General features: G+C 36.6%; 1 protein-coding gene across 8 annotated transcripts in view; it reads right to left on the bottom strand.

Annotated features, from left to right (window-relative positions):
• Positions 1-16,628, bottom strand: part of PCLO (piccolo presynaptic cytomatrix protein) — a 372,356-nt gene that overhangs the window by 115,041 nt on the left and 240,687 nt on the right. For all 8 annotated transcript variants that reach the window (XM_040548286.1, XM_040548292.1, XM_040548308.1 and 5 more), the window contains exon 10: positions 11,974-12,099. In XM_040548286.1, the coding sequence (XP_040404220.1) occupies positions 11,974-12,099 (126 nt within the window). The remainder of the gene's footprint in view (positions 1-11,973; positions 12,100-16,628) is intronic.

Below are 16,628 nucleotides of genomic sequence, written 5' to 3'. Positions count from 1 at the left end.
GGATTATTCTCAGCATTCATAAGTACACATAGAACTGCAGACTCAGTATTTTTGTGCATTATTAGCGACCTTTATCATCAGAAATACAAAACATTTTCTCTGTATTTCCTTAATATTAGGAATCAGCCACTTTTTTTCACATCTTTTCCAGGTCAGACTGTATTATTCAAACTTCTCATGCCTAATGATACCCAATTTGCCTCCACACCACATATATCACTTCATGCTAAACCAAACTTTAAGTTATAGTCATATATCATGCTTTTAGTTTAGTAACTGGGAGAGAGTCATTTCCTCACTCCCACTTTGAGAAAATCTACACCCTGCTCAGAGATTTCATTAATAGAAAGTTCAGCTGAAATGAGCATCACAGTCCTACAATTGGCTGGAGTGATTTACAGTTTCACTGGAAATAATTTTAAAGAAATTTACTGTCTTGTAACTTGGTGGTTTTGGGAATAACAGGGATGTATGCAACAACGCTAGGAAAAAAAAAAAAAAGTACAAGATCAACAAACGAAGTAACACACTGAGCTCCTGCATTTCCTGTTCATGTCAGCTAGGGGCGAAACTGCTCAGCACCTCTGACTTTTCCTTGGCATACTGTAATATTCATTCCTAGGAAAATGACACTTAACAACTTATGAATAGTATTGACTTGAGATGTTGAAGAGGAAAATCACCAAATGGAAATGTATGCCAAAGAGCGAAGGCTGGAATATCACAGTTCTTGTTTTAATTGTATGCCACATGGCAATACTGAATGAGAGAAGCCAATGTCACAGTAGTTAATTCTGGATGTTCTCAAAATTCATGATTTTTTCTCTACAATAAAGTTTTAATAAAGCTTTATTAAACTGTTAAGCTACTTAAAATTTAATTAAAAATTACAAATATATATTAAAGTGTAAAATATTTTCAATATTTACCCAATATCAAATTTAAATCTATAGATAATAGACTTCTACCTAGTTACCCTGTAAAGTATCCTCAGAATTAGTCCTATGAATCCCCTCGCATACACATAATTGTTTTCAGACTATTTCTTTTGATTTATCTTATCACACCTGAGAACTGAACACTGTCACTGTAAAAAGTGTAGTGTTGGGGGGTATGTGTGGTACATCTCTCATTGCCATTTGTTATGTTAATGTTGCACAAAGGAGAGAATAGTGACCAATCTTTTTTTTCACATAATCAGTGTTGTGAAACATGGCAGCCAAACTAAAAGTATAATAATGTTTTTAAAAATATATTATTGTATCAATACAAAACATTTCTGTAGTAATGCAAAAACAGACAGGAAATTTTGCTATGGGACAACTTAAAACCAGACTTCACAATGGAAATGTTTTCATCTGTCAAATTCAGGGGATTACCTACTTATTGGGAATGACGTTATAACATACTTTATAGCTATAAATCATGAAGAGATGTGTCTTTGAGAAAGCTACAGCCATAATCAGCAAGAAAAATAACAGCTCACTGTTTTATCTAGAACACCCTTCCAGTGAACATTTTAATGTATTTGTTCCCCTGTTCAGACTTAAACATTTCTAACATTATATGGCATTCTGTTTCAGGGGACTTATTAAACTCAGCCTACAACTGCGCAGTTTGGTACAAATGGCAATGTAGTTCAGATCAACTATAATTCAGCTAAGACATATCAGTTGGCCATGTTTTGTTTATTTTCATGCAAGAACCTTATTTGCTGAAGGCAATGATGTTATGACATTTCATATGGAAAGTAGACATGTAACCTGTTCATGATTTTCCCCAGCACATAATTTAATGTACATGTATTATCTGTCATGATGAGTGAAAGCAATGAAATAAACTGCAGGAAAATTTGCATGGATTTACTGGGAAATATGCAAGAATTTGGGCTTAAGCAACATTATTAGAATGCCTTTGAATCTTTTTGTATATTCATACTTTTAATGAAGACTACATTAGCTTTCAGACTTTCAAAAGCTATCCTTACATGGAGAAATGTATTCAAAAATGGCTAGACTTGAAATTAATATTGTTATAAATAATCAGTAATGGATGTTAAATTCTGCACTAGTATTTTTAAATGGGGATTCAAAGACTTTCATGATATTTGCCAAGAACCTGACTCCCACATTTTCTTTTGTATCTGCACATTAAATACCGAGTACAACAGGAAGCCTTCTCACAGGAACTTCTCCTGTGAGAAGCCTTCTCATAGGGGTTATCAGCAAGCTGACACTCAGAAAAGAACAAGTTGCCATTTTACTATTTTGTTTTTATTATTTGTTTTATTTTATTTATTATATGTGTATTTTATCAAGACCAAAAGGGAATTCTACATATTACACTATTTATAAAGCCTTCATAATAACCACTAGCATAACGATCCACATTTCATTTTTCTTTCCCATTCACTGTTATTGAAGCACTTGATCATATGCACACATCACAATGAATTTAAAGAGGGTGCTCCTTCCCTGGGAAATTTACAGCTGACGGTCTAGATATTAAAATTTTATATCTTGGGTTGAACTGACCAGAGGGGATTTGGTAACACAGTAAAATTTTTAAAAAATATGCGTAAACAAAGAGGGGACTAATTTTAATTGGAAACTATAATTGAAGATTATAAATGAAGGTTTTAAAAATCATTTTCAATGGAACAAAAATCAAGGCAAAGAAGTATAACTTTACCAGAAAGTGCCTTAACTATCATGCTAAATAATAGGGTTAATGGGATGGAAAACAGACCATCTGCAAAATAGAAAGCAAGATCCAGTACAAAATAAAATGGATCCACTTGCCCATTTTAAATAGAATTTAATAGTAAGCAGCTCCATTTCAAGCTTATCTCTCATTAGAAGCAGAGTATCTGAGCAGCTGAATGTCAGCTGAGCTGAGAAAGGCCCAGAATCAAGGTTTCCTATTCCCTTGGCAGGTAGTGAAATTGCCTTTTCAATAAAAGGAGCCAAATCATCTTGATTTGTATGTGATGACTAGGAAATATTCTTAAAATCTACATGTTTCAAATACAATGTGAAGCACTCCACATACACTGTGTCCTCTCGGAGACTTAAGCAGAGCTTAGACCCAGTGAAATTAGTTGTTGCCCACACATGGCAAACAACAAGATCGTCAGTCTGAAATCTCTTTGTCTCAAGATTTTTTACCTTTTATATTCTAGTTTGTTTCTGCTCTTACACCTAAGGAAAGAAAATGTCAGGACTTGCTGACCTAAAGATACTCACTCTACTACGTATTGTGTGTGAAATCCGACCTCCAATATCAAAAGCAAATGGCTATTACCACAAGATTATTACTTTCTTATTGAGTTGGATGTAATTCTGAAGCTCTATATTTTGTAATCACACTGTTAGTGTTATTACTGTAGCCCCACAACCACCCAAATACAGAGACTAATTACATTTTTCCAAAAATGATGAGATTTAAGTACCTGACAAAAACATTCTGAAAAGTTGCCTGGAACATATTGATGGATCTACAATGTAATTTCAGAAATTTTCAACTGCAGCATAAAGCCCAGATATCTTAGTAGAATTATGCTTGCTGCTGTATTTATAAATGTAGCATACAGATTTTTATTAATTTCAGATCTGATGCATATTCCCATTACAAACCACTAGAAATAGTACAGATTTCAATGACTTTTGGATCAAATATTTTACAGTCTGCATAGGAAAATTGCAGAGTTTATTATTTTTCTGGGAAAAAAAAAGTATTTGGACATCTTTTTGCGACAAATATGATTGGAATGAGAACCTTCAAAATTGGAAATGGTTTGTTATCAGGTACTTGCACCAAGGTTTAAATGAAATCCAGAAATCCTTTTTTACTATTTTCTAATATTTTTTAAACTTTTTTGTTGTAATGTGATAAGGCTGCCCACTGTTGTTTCCACTGTGTTCTGAGGAATAGGGATTCATGTACATTCTTTGGAAGGAATGTGGACTATTTCCAAGAAGTGACTGGATTTTCTCCCTAACGTGGACTATCTATCAAGGTCCTGATAATAACCAGCTATCAAAAACGGTGTGCCTGATAACTCTAATATGCTAGCTCCGTAGCTCTATGTGAGTACTTTACAACAGATAGAAGTACTTTCTAATATGATCTTAGTGGAATGTTAATTACATCTCTAATGGCCTTTGCAACCGTAATCTTCCATAATTTTTGTTACAAACCATCTGACGAATACCTGTAGCCTGACCTTTATCTTTGTTCTCCTCTTCATTACCCCTGGACTGTTTAGTCACTGTGTCTGGGGCTACTGTCTGCTTGAAGCAACCAGGTTATTTTGCTTATCTCTGTAAATCAGACTTAACTATTTAAGACTAAACAGAAACTCCCTAAAGAGATATTATGATGAAATTTATTTGTTTTTAAGAACACAATTTCTTGGAGCAATTTTTATGACAGGGCTTTTCCAGCAACATTGATTTTCAGCAACAATTAGTTGTTCAAGACATTTTCAGACTCTTGAACACAGAGAAAGTATGATCTATACTAGTTTAACAGGGCTAAAAGCAGGAGTTGAAAATCTGTAACTCTTCTAATGCAAGAGGCCAGGTCTTTACTGGTCCTAATATATATAAATGCAATGATTTCTTCTCATAGCTTTAAAAATGTTATGAGTGCCCAGTAAGTTTTTTGTATTTTTTATATTTTGCTTTAGATTTTAGATTGGTTTTAGATCATGGAAGCTCAGTCTATACAAGAACTAGCCATTCAATTACTTCCTTGATGCAAGTTATTATCTAATAGCTATATTCAGTGTTGATTTTTACTGCAGGGAAGTTAAATATAGAGCAATTATAGATCTGGTCAGAGACTTTACAAACTGATATTATCTGCTTTAGCTTATTAAAACAAGTATTCTAGGTATACAATATGTTTTCTTGCAAAATTCCAGTTGTATCAGTCTGATACTGTAAAATTAAACTAAAACTCCATAAACTAGATGACTTATATTGGGAGGCATGGAAAAATATTATTTTTCTAAGTGTTTTTCTACTGTCTCAAACAGATTCAGTAAATAAATCTGTGGACAGTGATCAGGATCAGAAAGTAGCACTCACAGATTTCCATGTCAAACATTCATACTACAAGGCTTTCCCCCCTCCCCCATACAGCAGTAAGCCCTGCACAGGTGCTGAAACAATTCTAATTCTTTCTTTCTGATGATTCTTATTGTGTTTTCCTTATTATATCTCAGCAAATGGCCAAATGAAACTGTCACTACACCTGCCTTCCTACCTTATTAAGAACAGAATTGAGGGCATTGTCAGTGGGACTGCACATAAAATGGCTAAACCAGAGGGAGAAGGAATTCTTCCTTGCTTCATTCTAACAGATGTAAAGCTAACTGCAATGTCTAAATGATGCACTTAGTTGAGGTGTCCTTTCAACCAAAGTATCTTTTAAAATAGACATTGACTTTATAAACAATTAATTTATAAATAATTTTCTTATAAGCTGAATGCCCACAGCCACATCTAAGAAGAACAACATTGCACATTAATTATTTATTACTTATTTGTAAGAAGTACAAGGCAGAATGAGATACATCAACAAGAGGAACACAACTTTGCAAATAAAGGTTGACAGCTGATAGCTGATTGTGGGCAGTTAGGGGGTTTGTTTAGATTAAGTCCTTTCTGAAGAGCTTTAGGGAAAAGCTTTCAACCTAGCTATGGCATTGCCCGTTATTTTGTGCACACCTTCTTTGATAAAGTCAATCACTGCTTGGACAAATAAACCTGAGCCTGTAGGGCAGATGATAAGTAGAGAGCAAGTTCTCCTCTCTTCTAACCTCACAGAATAAGCATGGACAGCACAATACATCACTAGGACTAACTAAAAGTTAATTCTCTGTTTCCTCCAGTGCAGTTTTAAATTAAAGCAGCCAAAAATGGGAGTGTAGGACAGGAGGACTGTTTCTGTTCATTTAAGACAATTCAAAGTTTTCTGAGAAATTTTCCTTCCCTTCTTGTGTTCCTTTTAATTTCTTCTCATCGTCTTCCAGCTTCATCATGCTATCTACTTTCTGCCAGGAGTGTAATTATCAGAGGGACACAAAGAGACCCCTGGTGAGGCCACTCCTGGAGTATAGTATTGTTTCCAGTTCTGGGCTCCCCAGTGCAAGAGGGACATAGAACTACTGGAGCAAGTCCAGAGGAGGGCTACTAAAATGATTAGAGGACTGGAGCACCCATTGTACAAGGACAGGCTGAAAGAACTGGGCCTGTTTAGCCTGGAAAAGAGAAGACTGAGGGGAGATCTCATCAATGTATATAAATATCTGAGGGGAGGGTGTCAAGAGGATGGAACCAGACTCTTTTCAGTGGTGTCCAGTGACAGGATGAGAGGCAATGGGCACAAACTGAAGCACAGGAAGTTCCGGCTGAATATGAGGGGGCACTTCTTTACTGTGAGGGTGACAGTACTGGGACAGGTTGCCCAGAGAGGTTGTGGAGTCTTCTTCTCTGGAGATATTCAAAACCTGCCTGGATGCCATCCTGCACAACGTGCTTTGGATGATCCTGCTTGGCAGGGGGGTTCAACTAGATGATCTTCAGAGGTCCCTTCCAACCTCAACCATTCTGTGATTCTGTGATGCTGGCTCTTCCCTAGCTTCATGGAGACTGGGAAGTCTCTTTTCAATGTGATGCACTGATTAATGTTTCTAATTTTAGCTGGCTAAACAGCAAGTAGCACTCACTACAGTCTCTTAAAACTCATAAAGAATCTGCTACCTCTCTTCCCACTGATGAATGACCAAGATCAGTCAGTGTTACACTTGAGCTGATCTATAACTCGGGAGTAAGAGTGAAGTGTGGCAAAAGGAGTGGGGAAAGAACTTACTGCTTCTGTTCTGGTTTTCCAACTATTTAGGTGACCATGGCCATTCCAGCCACACTCCATTTTCCAAGCAACATCCCAAGCATGTCTACAATATGACAAGAGAGAGTTTTGATAAGGTGGACAGCCATTATATATGTTATTTCCTTTGTAAAAGACCTTCTGAAAATGGGTCTGGTCTTCTTATTCAACACCTGGTACTATCCAAACTAGCCCCAAAATGCATCAAACAAGCTGCAGAAAAAACGTGCTTAATTCTTTCTTTCTGGTCATTTAATTGACTGTTCAACAATTCAGTTGCATGTCCTGCTATTCTTCCAAGAGGACTTAAACCGTGTTTCCAATACCAGTAAATAATATGCTTTAAAATAAGCCTTATGCAAGGCATTAAAAAAAACAAAGCAAAAACAAAAACAACAACAACAACAAAAAATGGAAAGATATGATTGAAAAATTATTATCTGACAACACATGAAGGAAACACCCCTGAGGCATGTATTAATGTATTAGATGAAACTGCTTCTGGAAGTTGGCTAATGTGCACTTTTATCTGTGGGGGTAAGAAAGCTATTTGTATTTAAGGATGTTTTTGCCCAGAACTCAGAAAATACTTTGCAGATTAAACAGTGATGCTAACATTCCTATAGCCTCTATACAACACTTCTCATGCCCAGAGAAATCTTTATTATAATAGATAATCAAAGTACAGTTAATCATCTCCCTCAGTTAGCCATCTCCCCTCTAGTCTGTTCATTAGCCTTATTAGCATTCCCCCAAGAGGAAGCATTGTAGGTAGCATAAATACTTGAGCTATTTTCCAGTTTATGTAGTCTATGTGATCAATGCAGACTGCATACAGTGCTCTTGTGCAAAAGGGATTGTACGTGCACCGTAAACCTATTGGTTGTCTTTCAGATTTTTTCTCCTGGCTCCCCTAGACTCAAAGTTGCTACATAAGGGTCTCGTATTTCTGCATCTCTCATATTTCAGTCATATTTCTGAGCGGTCAACTGATTCGTGTAGGTTTTGTAGTAGTTGTAGTAGTCGTTGTAGTAGTGGTAGTAATAGTAGTAGATTTCTACCTAACAGCAGTTTCTCTCTCTACCATCCTCTGTATGTCCTTATATCTTTATCACAAATTTCTTTTTGACTAACTTGTCTGTCCAGGAAATAATGAAGAGCTGTGGTAATGGCACTTGGATCTGTATAGGGCCCTGGGTGTTTATTCTCTGACTTCAAGGAAACCTATCTGTATACATTCTTCTAATGTGATGCCTGAAGCTATGGGATGCTTGAAGTGGATGGGGTCTGTTCCATGGGGGAGAGCTGTAAAGCATTCTGGTCATGGCAGACTTCTAATAGGGTTTTCTGGGTCTGCCTCCTTCTTTAGAGAACTGAGACTGAGAAGTTTGGCTGCTCTCTGAAGTCCATGGAAGTAATCCAAATAGCTCTTTGTTCCTTTCTCTTCCCTCTTTCTGTCTGGGGGGTAAAATAATCCCCACAAGTCTAGATGTGTCTCTTTTCTGCCAGTCACAGCATGTTGTTTTGGAATATACTGTTCACCTCATACATCAGTCCTGGTGTGGAAAGCCATATGGGGGCAAGCTATGCCTGCTTTTCCCCATACTGGCTTAATAACTGTGAGGGACTTTGATGCTGTGGCCATGGCTTCCCATCACAGTCCAGGAGAAGGCTCTTCTTCTTTCTCAGAGGTGTGATTCTAATGGTTTTGGCCTCATATTAGGCCATTAGACACACAGAGACAGTTGTGCAGCAAAGGTCTTACAAAAGGAAATTGTGACACTTGAATATGTACGAATACACAAGTCTTTCTGTAGAAGAAGGAAAACAAGCATGAATAGAGATAATAAATAAATAGAGATAAGTTTTATGGGGAGACTTCAGCTTTATTTCCTGAAGGCATCTTAAAGTTCAGAGATTGCACAGATTTCTGAAGATGAGAGAGAGCTCTGATACTCACGTTAAAGACCCAGCCATTCAAAATACAGTCTGGAGGGAAACTGGCCATGCGGCCCGGGGAACTTCCAGCACAACTGAAGGCAACCAGCCCATTTTAAAAACTGATCAGCTTCATCTTAGCAGTTGAATCCAAGTCTAAAAGGTATTAGTTACACTTAAAAACTCATCATCAGTATTCAGACTTTGATGGCAATGACATAGGATGTACTTGGGCCTACCCTTGGTACCTGTCATCAGGTTGCAGGTTGCTCTCCTTAGAGGACTCACATGGTGCTTTGAAATGTAACATTTCTTGTATCCTAATGGGAGTAGTTATTAATTAAGATCAAAACAAGTGACAAAAGATATAGACTGAGAGTCAGAACAATATTAACTGCCACAAAACTCTTAAATGGCAGTTCATTTTCTTTCTTCAGACCTTCGCAAGTGCTTAAGTTGGTGACATTATCTTTCATTGTCTGTACACACATCAGGAAGACTTTATTATGATATTATTGGACCAGCTTCAAGATTGAGAAGTCTAAAATATCGTTGTATACTGAATATTTTTATTGAATTATGAAATGCAGAATTCAATTAAACTGAATTCTCAATAATTGCATGATGAGAGTTTTTGTCTTAATGATATATGATTTTCCTATTTTTATGTTTGAGAAAATATTATTTAAAGGAGGCATATATTTTTAAAATGAATATGGAGCCATTATGCCTCTGATTAAAAAAATCTGATCAGTATCATTGTTGCTGTTGACTGGAAAGACAGGAAAGGCAGTAAGTTCAACACAAATCAAGTTCACCATTAGCTTTCAGACCACGCAGGTCCCCAAGAATCACGTGGAGACCAGAAAGACAAGGATTCTCTTCTTTATCTTGGTGATTATTAGCTGACTTAAGCATTGAAACACATTATGCCTCATTGGTTGAAAACTTGGAACAAAGACGCCCATGGTTCACCAGTTCTCAGGCTCTCCAGTCAGCTTGTCAAAATGGTCCAATGAGAGTATTGAATGCTGAGGACATCCAGCAAATTTGCAACAGTCAGTAACACACATTAATACTTTATTTCTGCTCTTTACTCTAGTTTCTTTTGTTTCTGAAAAATGCTGGCAGTATGAAATGCTGTTTCCTGAGTAGAGATACCAGGTGGAATATAACCAAACTGTTTCTGTCAACACGAGAGGGAGCACAGACCCATCTATCAAATTGACACAGTCCCTGCACTTGATGAGCTCAGTGGAATGAGTCTTCCACCTCCAGTTTTTGTAATGCCAGTGAGTGATGAATCAGAGATATTTTTAACATCTGAAAGCAATTCAAGGTGAGAGAACCAAGAAGACTGGTATTTGGCAGTGAGAACTATAAATAAACTTTTCAGCATTAACAGACTCCTCCAAAGCTATTTAAATAGGCTAAAATTGTATGGATTTCTATTCCCTAAGTAAAGGAATGCTATCTGTATTTTAAAGTGTGTCATTTCTGCATAGATGCAGTCACACAGACAGTGGGTAGGACTTTGCCTTCCTTCATAACCACAGTAAATCTATCCTTGTTCTTTACTGGCAGGATTTTTCAGACCCAGTGTTTTCTGTTTTAAGAATTAGAAGAATTAATTAAGTTGATGGGATTTTTTTTTTTCCAGTGAATCATGTTCTTGGAAAGGCTAATGAGTCACGATATTAACTTGTAATGACATTATTATATGTTTAGTTGATGACTAGGTATATTCACTAATTTGAAGTCACACAGCATTTCAGCAGAAAAAAAGTGACTCATGATTACTATACAAATTACTAATATGAAACAATTGTCATTTACAGATAATGACACACAAAGTTTTATGTATGTGGTGTGAGAGACAGCAATTACCCAGGAAGGCTAGATTCTATTTTCAGACACAATATCAGCAATATTAATAACATTAGCAGTTTGGTTGGATTTGCACAAATCAATATGAGAATGATTGAAGACCTCAGTGGATTTTTAGCACTTTTGAAGTATAGAGATTAGACGTGCACCAGCCATATTTTTACTAAAACAAACAAAGAAAATATCCCGAAGTAAAGAAGCTAAATATTCTTTCTTGATTTATGATAGCCACCTAAAATGACATAAAAGGTAAACTATATATAAAGCTGAGATTTAAGAGGTAAATGACAGCCAGGTTTGAAGTGTTTGTCTTCTGTGCTACAGTAATGGTACTTTCTGCAAAAAGCCTTATTTCTCTCATCTAACATATCAATAGCAAACCATATTCTGGGACTCTATGCGGTCAAATTCCACACATTAAGTGTACTGATTTTGATAGTTGCTCCAAATTTATGCCAACATATTCTACAATGCCAACGTAAGTCTACAATTCTTTTATAAAGTTCAGATCAGAAGCAATACTGATCATATATGATGGAAGAATGAAACAAAAAAATATATATATACTTTATTGTTCTATTCATCTTTCTATAAAATATGAATTAAATCTTCAAAATACATCATGGGAATAGAAAAAAAGCAAGCTGATGTCTTTGAATTTCTCCTGTAGTTATTGTAAAACCAAGACACACTGCTAAAAATACAGCCATATGGTAAGCAAACAAGTTCTTTAAACCACAATTCCCAGAAGATCTCCTGACAAGAGAAACCAAAATGGCAGAGATAATTCTAAGTGTTAACCTCTCATCCTCTTTCTTGAAATGCCCAGTCTCAAGGAAATACTGAATAACTACATTCTCCTTGTTACCTGCATGGTACTTCAACCACTTTGCTGAGAAAATGCATGATTTAGCACAGCTATGAAAGACCTACTCTTTTCTATGGAGGGAGCCAAAGATCTTCAAAATAGCACGTCCACAATATACATGATACAGTTGGACTCTCATCACGTCTTACCCCCAGTGCAGACAGCATGCCGTCACAGAATACTGTTCACCATGGCAGTTCCCTCTGGCTATAGACAAGGACCTTCCATAAGTCCTTTTCTGCTTTAAGAGGGGCTCTAAGATACCCCTCTGCCCTTGAACAAGATTGTATCTGTTGTGTGAGGAAGAATGCACATGTATAAATAATTCTACTGCATTCACAATTCTGCCTTGCTTCCACTTTTTGATAGTGCATTTAGCTTACCTTCTATCAGCTTCCCTGTCTGCTCTGCATTGCCCCCAGGCAAGATCTTGGCAATGTAAGCTCCAGTTTCCCCACTGCTTCCTGGAATTTCTTTTCCACCTACGACTCGGATACCCAGCCCATTGCCTGTGATAAAAAGAAATAGAAAATTTTAAACAGAGATGAAACAGTGAATAATTCGCTGGAAAGAAAAAGCAAGAAAGAGAACAAATAATCAGTGGATACTGAAGGATGTCATCAATAACTTCTGGCTGTGGCTGGAAGATTAAGGTCCCATCTGTTACGTTCCCAAAGACTAAACTTTGGGTAGGACCATTCAATTTACTTTCAGTATAGGAAAACATTTTCTTGAGTAAATACTGATATCACACGAACAACTCATCCACTGAAAATTGCATTGAAGCCAATCCTACCTTCTTTTGAAAGCCCTACTATACTGCAAAATGACAATTTGCAGGGCAAATCTACATCAAGCAAACCTTAATTTGCAGTATTAATTAAATTGCACTAAATTGCTAGAAATTCATGTGAAATGTGGATTCAAAGGATAGCTTTATCTTATGCCTAAAACATGCATACAATTTAGCTGAAAAATTATAGTAGATGAGCTTTTAGAATCAGACAAATAGGGTGACAGATAGATCATTGAGCTCCCTCTGCAAAGCATGCACATTTATATCAACCTGTATTTGTCAGAGACTAGTATTTTTCTTAAATATTTTCTTTTAATTGACATTTTTTTACATCAAAGGATGTAAAAATTATGATAATGGAAAATAGCCTACAATCACTTCGTGGTAAAGCATCATCAAATCTAACATTTTTTCTCCCTTCTTTAAGAATCACAAAGATGAAAACGTTATGATAAGTTTGATTTTCTTAGTTGGAGAAAAGCAAATCACTAACCTCCCTTAGATACAGGAAAAAATAAGAGTGAAAACAAAAGCTTTAGAATAGTCTCATAAAGGTAATCTTATGCATTGTCAATTTTCCATGCTATCATGCTATTTTATAAAATACTTCCCATACAAGAAAAATAAATGTCTTCTTTGAAGAAAAAGAAAATTTTACAAGAGATGATTCACACTTTGATCAGGGAATGTAAAGGCTTTTTTTCCACCTTAACTGTAATGGTTAAAAAATTATTTTTCAAATTATTAAATTATTAAGCTAAATCTGCTTAGTTATTACACTAATCAGATATAGGAAGCTCACTACACAATCTCTTTGCAAAGCTTTATCTTTTTAGACTAATTTTTTCCTGATAATGCTATTAGTGTTTCCATAACTTAGCTTTGAGTTGGTTTTAGATGCCAGCTAGCCACACTGAGTTCCTGGCTAAAGAACTTTCTACTAGTTTTTCTATCCAAGATTATTTATGTCCTTTGTGCCTTGGCTTTTCTCACAACTCCATATTAGACATTTTCCAAATAACCATTTTATTTTATTTTGGATCCCATACAGCACAGTATAAAGATAAGAAAGCGATGTCAAGGCACATGCAAGACAAGGAGGTGATCCAAGACAGCTAGCATGGCTTCACCAAGGTCAAATCGTGCCTGACCAATCTGGTGGCCTTCTATGATGGAGTGAGTGACTGTATCAGTTGAAAAAGGAAAACTTACCAATGTCATCTACCTGGATTTCTGTAAGGCCTTTGACACGGTCCCACATGACATTCTGATCTCCAAATTGGAGATTTGACGGGTAGGCCATTCAGTGGGTAAGGAACTAGCTTTAAGGTCACACCTGGAGAGTGGTGGTCAATAGCTTCATGTCCAGGAAGAAGCTGGTGATGAGTGGCGTCCCTCATTGGTCTGTCCTGGGATGAGTACTGTTTACTATCTTTATCAATGAGATAGACAAAGGGATAAAGTGCACCCTCAGCAGGTTTTCAGATCACACCAAACTGAGTGGTGTAGTCAATAAAACAGAAGGAAGGAATGCCATCCAAAGGGACCTGGACAAGCTAGAAAAGTGGACCCGTGTGAACCTAATGAGGTTCAAGTCTAAGTGCAATGTGCTGCACCTGGGTCAGAACAATCCCAAACATAAGTATACCCTGAGAGAAAAACTCATTGAGATCAGGTCTGCAGAGGAGAGTTTATGAGTTCTAGTGGGTGAAAATCTTGATATGAGCCAGCAGTGTGTGCTTGAAGGCCAACTGCACCCTAGGCTGCATCAAAAGAGGAGTGGTGAGCAGGTGGAGTGAGGTGATTGTTCCCCTTTGCTCTGCTGTTGCGAGAGGACTTGGAGTCCTGCATCCAGGTCTGGGGCCCACACCACAAGAAAGATGTGGGTTTGTTAAAGCAGGTCTAAAGGAGGACCGTGAAGTTGATCAGAGGGCTGGAGCACCTCTCCTACGAAGAATAGTTGAGAGAGCTGGGGCTGGTCAGCGTGGAGAAAAGACTCAGGGGGTGACCTTATTTCAGCTTTTCAATATATAAAGGGAGGGCTTATAAAAAAGATGGAGAGCAACTTTTTGCTCAGGCAGAAAATGACAGGACAAGGGGGAATGGCTTTACACTAAAAGAGGAGAGATTTAGATTAGGAGGAAGGTGAGGCAGTAGAGCAGGTTCCCCAGAGAAGCTGTGAATGCCCCATACCTGGAGGTGTTCAAGGACAGGTTGGATGGGGCAGCCTGATATATTAGGTGGCATCCCTGCCCATGGCAGGGGGGTTGGAAGTAGGTGATCTTTGAGGTCCCTTCCAACCCGAGCCATTCTGTAATGAGGGGCACAGCAGAATCCTATCACAGTTGGGAATACTCTGATGATAGCATGAAATTTGTGAATAAGTTCATTGGAATTTCTGCTAAAAATTTTAGCCATAATGGCCTCTCACTACATTTGTCATCTCTTTGTAGTTTGAAGACATGAGCAACATCTTTAAAAGAGCTAACTTCTTGTAAGCCTTTTCTTCTATGAATGTTTAGTAATGCAAATGTAGCATAAAAGAATATAAATCTTTTTCAGCCTCTTTTTGGACATGACAGTTGTCTCCCTCTTTTAACAGCAATTTAAGAATTGGAAAAATATAAATATTTGAGTTTGAGGGGGGCCCTCTAAAGTAAAACTGTTAAGTTGCCGATATAATCAGCACAAAACAACACCATCAAAATACCAATGCTAATTACAGGCGCGGGGAGTATAATTAAATTTCAGCTACAAGATACATCCATCATGGTAGTTAATATTCATTTAATTATAAACTTGGCATGGATGATAATCAATACATATTGCTGTTTGGCTGGTTTTGAATGTAAATGATTTGATATACAGAAAAGATGCTGTGTTTTAAACAGTAGCTATATTGGCACTCTGGGACTATGCTAATGGGGAATTCTAAGGTTATTTTTGTTTAGGAGATGAAAGTAATTTTTCAGTGTGATTGGAACAAACTTATTTTAAATTAGATATATTATTTCACTGAAAACTTGAAATTTAGCACCAGTAAAGTTAATTTTTTCCTGACATGACATGGAAAGCAAACCCATCATACCACGTTTTGTAAAATGTCTTTTACAAAAAAAAAAAGAAAAAAAAGATAAGCATCTCATTGCATAAAGTGAATGAGTAACCAATAAAAGCATGCAAGCATCAGTCCATCCTTGGGGCACTGAAATTCATACAGACTGCTCTGCACACTTATCAGAGAACTTCTGATCGAACACTATTGTAAGATTCATTAATATGTTCCAGGGCTGACGCTCATAGCTGCAAAGTGCTAAATGCAGTTAATCCAAACTAAACAAATTCTTAATGTACAACACAAAAACTCATACACAGGTAACTTACTTTTAACCTACACAACTAACGTACAGACTTTTCATCAGTAGAAACAGACTCTTAGTAACACTGGGGAGTAAATCTAGAGGTTCAGTTTTCTTATGACACAGTCCATCAGTCTCTGTCTCTGATATCTTAATGGCAGATGGGTGGTTTGTCATATAAATGGGTGTATATGACAGCCGGTTTCACAGATAAGTCTATGGATATCTGTGCTAGATTACTGAAAACCATGGTTGACATTGTTTCTGATTTTGCAAATCTAAATTGTTGGACCATACTGCTGCTAAGAAAATAATTTTTTGTTGATGATAATATTTAAAGGCTTTTATTCCTATAGAACTTGAAAAGTCTTGTGATTTTAAATTTGCAGTTTGTAGAGTCAAATGTATGACTGATGTATTAAGTATGAGCATGCTTGCTAAGGAACAACCATATGTGTGTGTATGTGTGTCAGTTTGCAAATATTCTTGTTGCTGGGCAATTTGGAGGAATTCAAATTAGTTGATTTTTTTGCACTAAATTAGAAAATTCTATTTTGTTATTATGATGTTGCAGAAATGCCACTAGAATACTTTAAACGATAAAAGCGTTAATTTCTGGGCAATCAGAATAAATGCATTACTTTTTGCCCAATGTGTTTTAAGTATTGGGTTCTGAATGACAAAGAAGTATTTGCTTGGATGTTGCTGTATTGTCTAGTGTGAAGATGAGATTTCAGACTTGTTTATGGATACTGCATCTACTGAAAATGTTAAGTTTCTGTTTACAATGACATTACCCAATTTATCACACAGAATGCAGGTAGCTTAAAAATATCATCAGTAATGGTTTCTCCTTTTTCCTTGTTCTTTTTTTTGTTTGCTT

This window comes from Cygnus olor, chromosome 1, assembly GCF_009769625.2.
Source record: "Cygnus olor isolate bCygOlo1 chromosome 1, bCygOlo1.pri.v2, whole genome shotgun sequence".
Classification (NCBI taxonomy): Eukaryota; Metazoa; Chordata; class Aves; order Anseriformes; family Anatidae; genus Cygnus; species Cygnus olor.
This window is presented reverse-complemented; position numbering and strand designations above follow the sequence as displayed.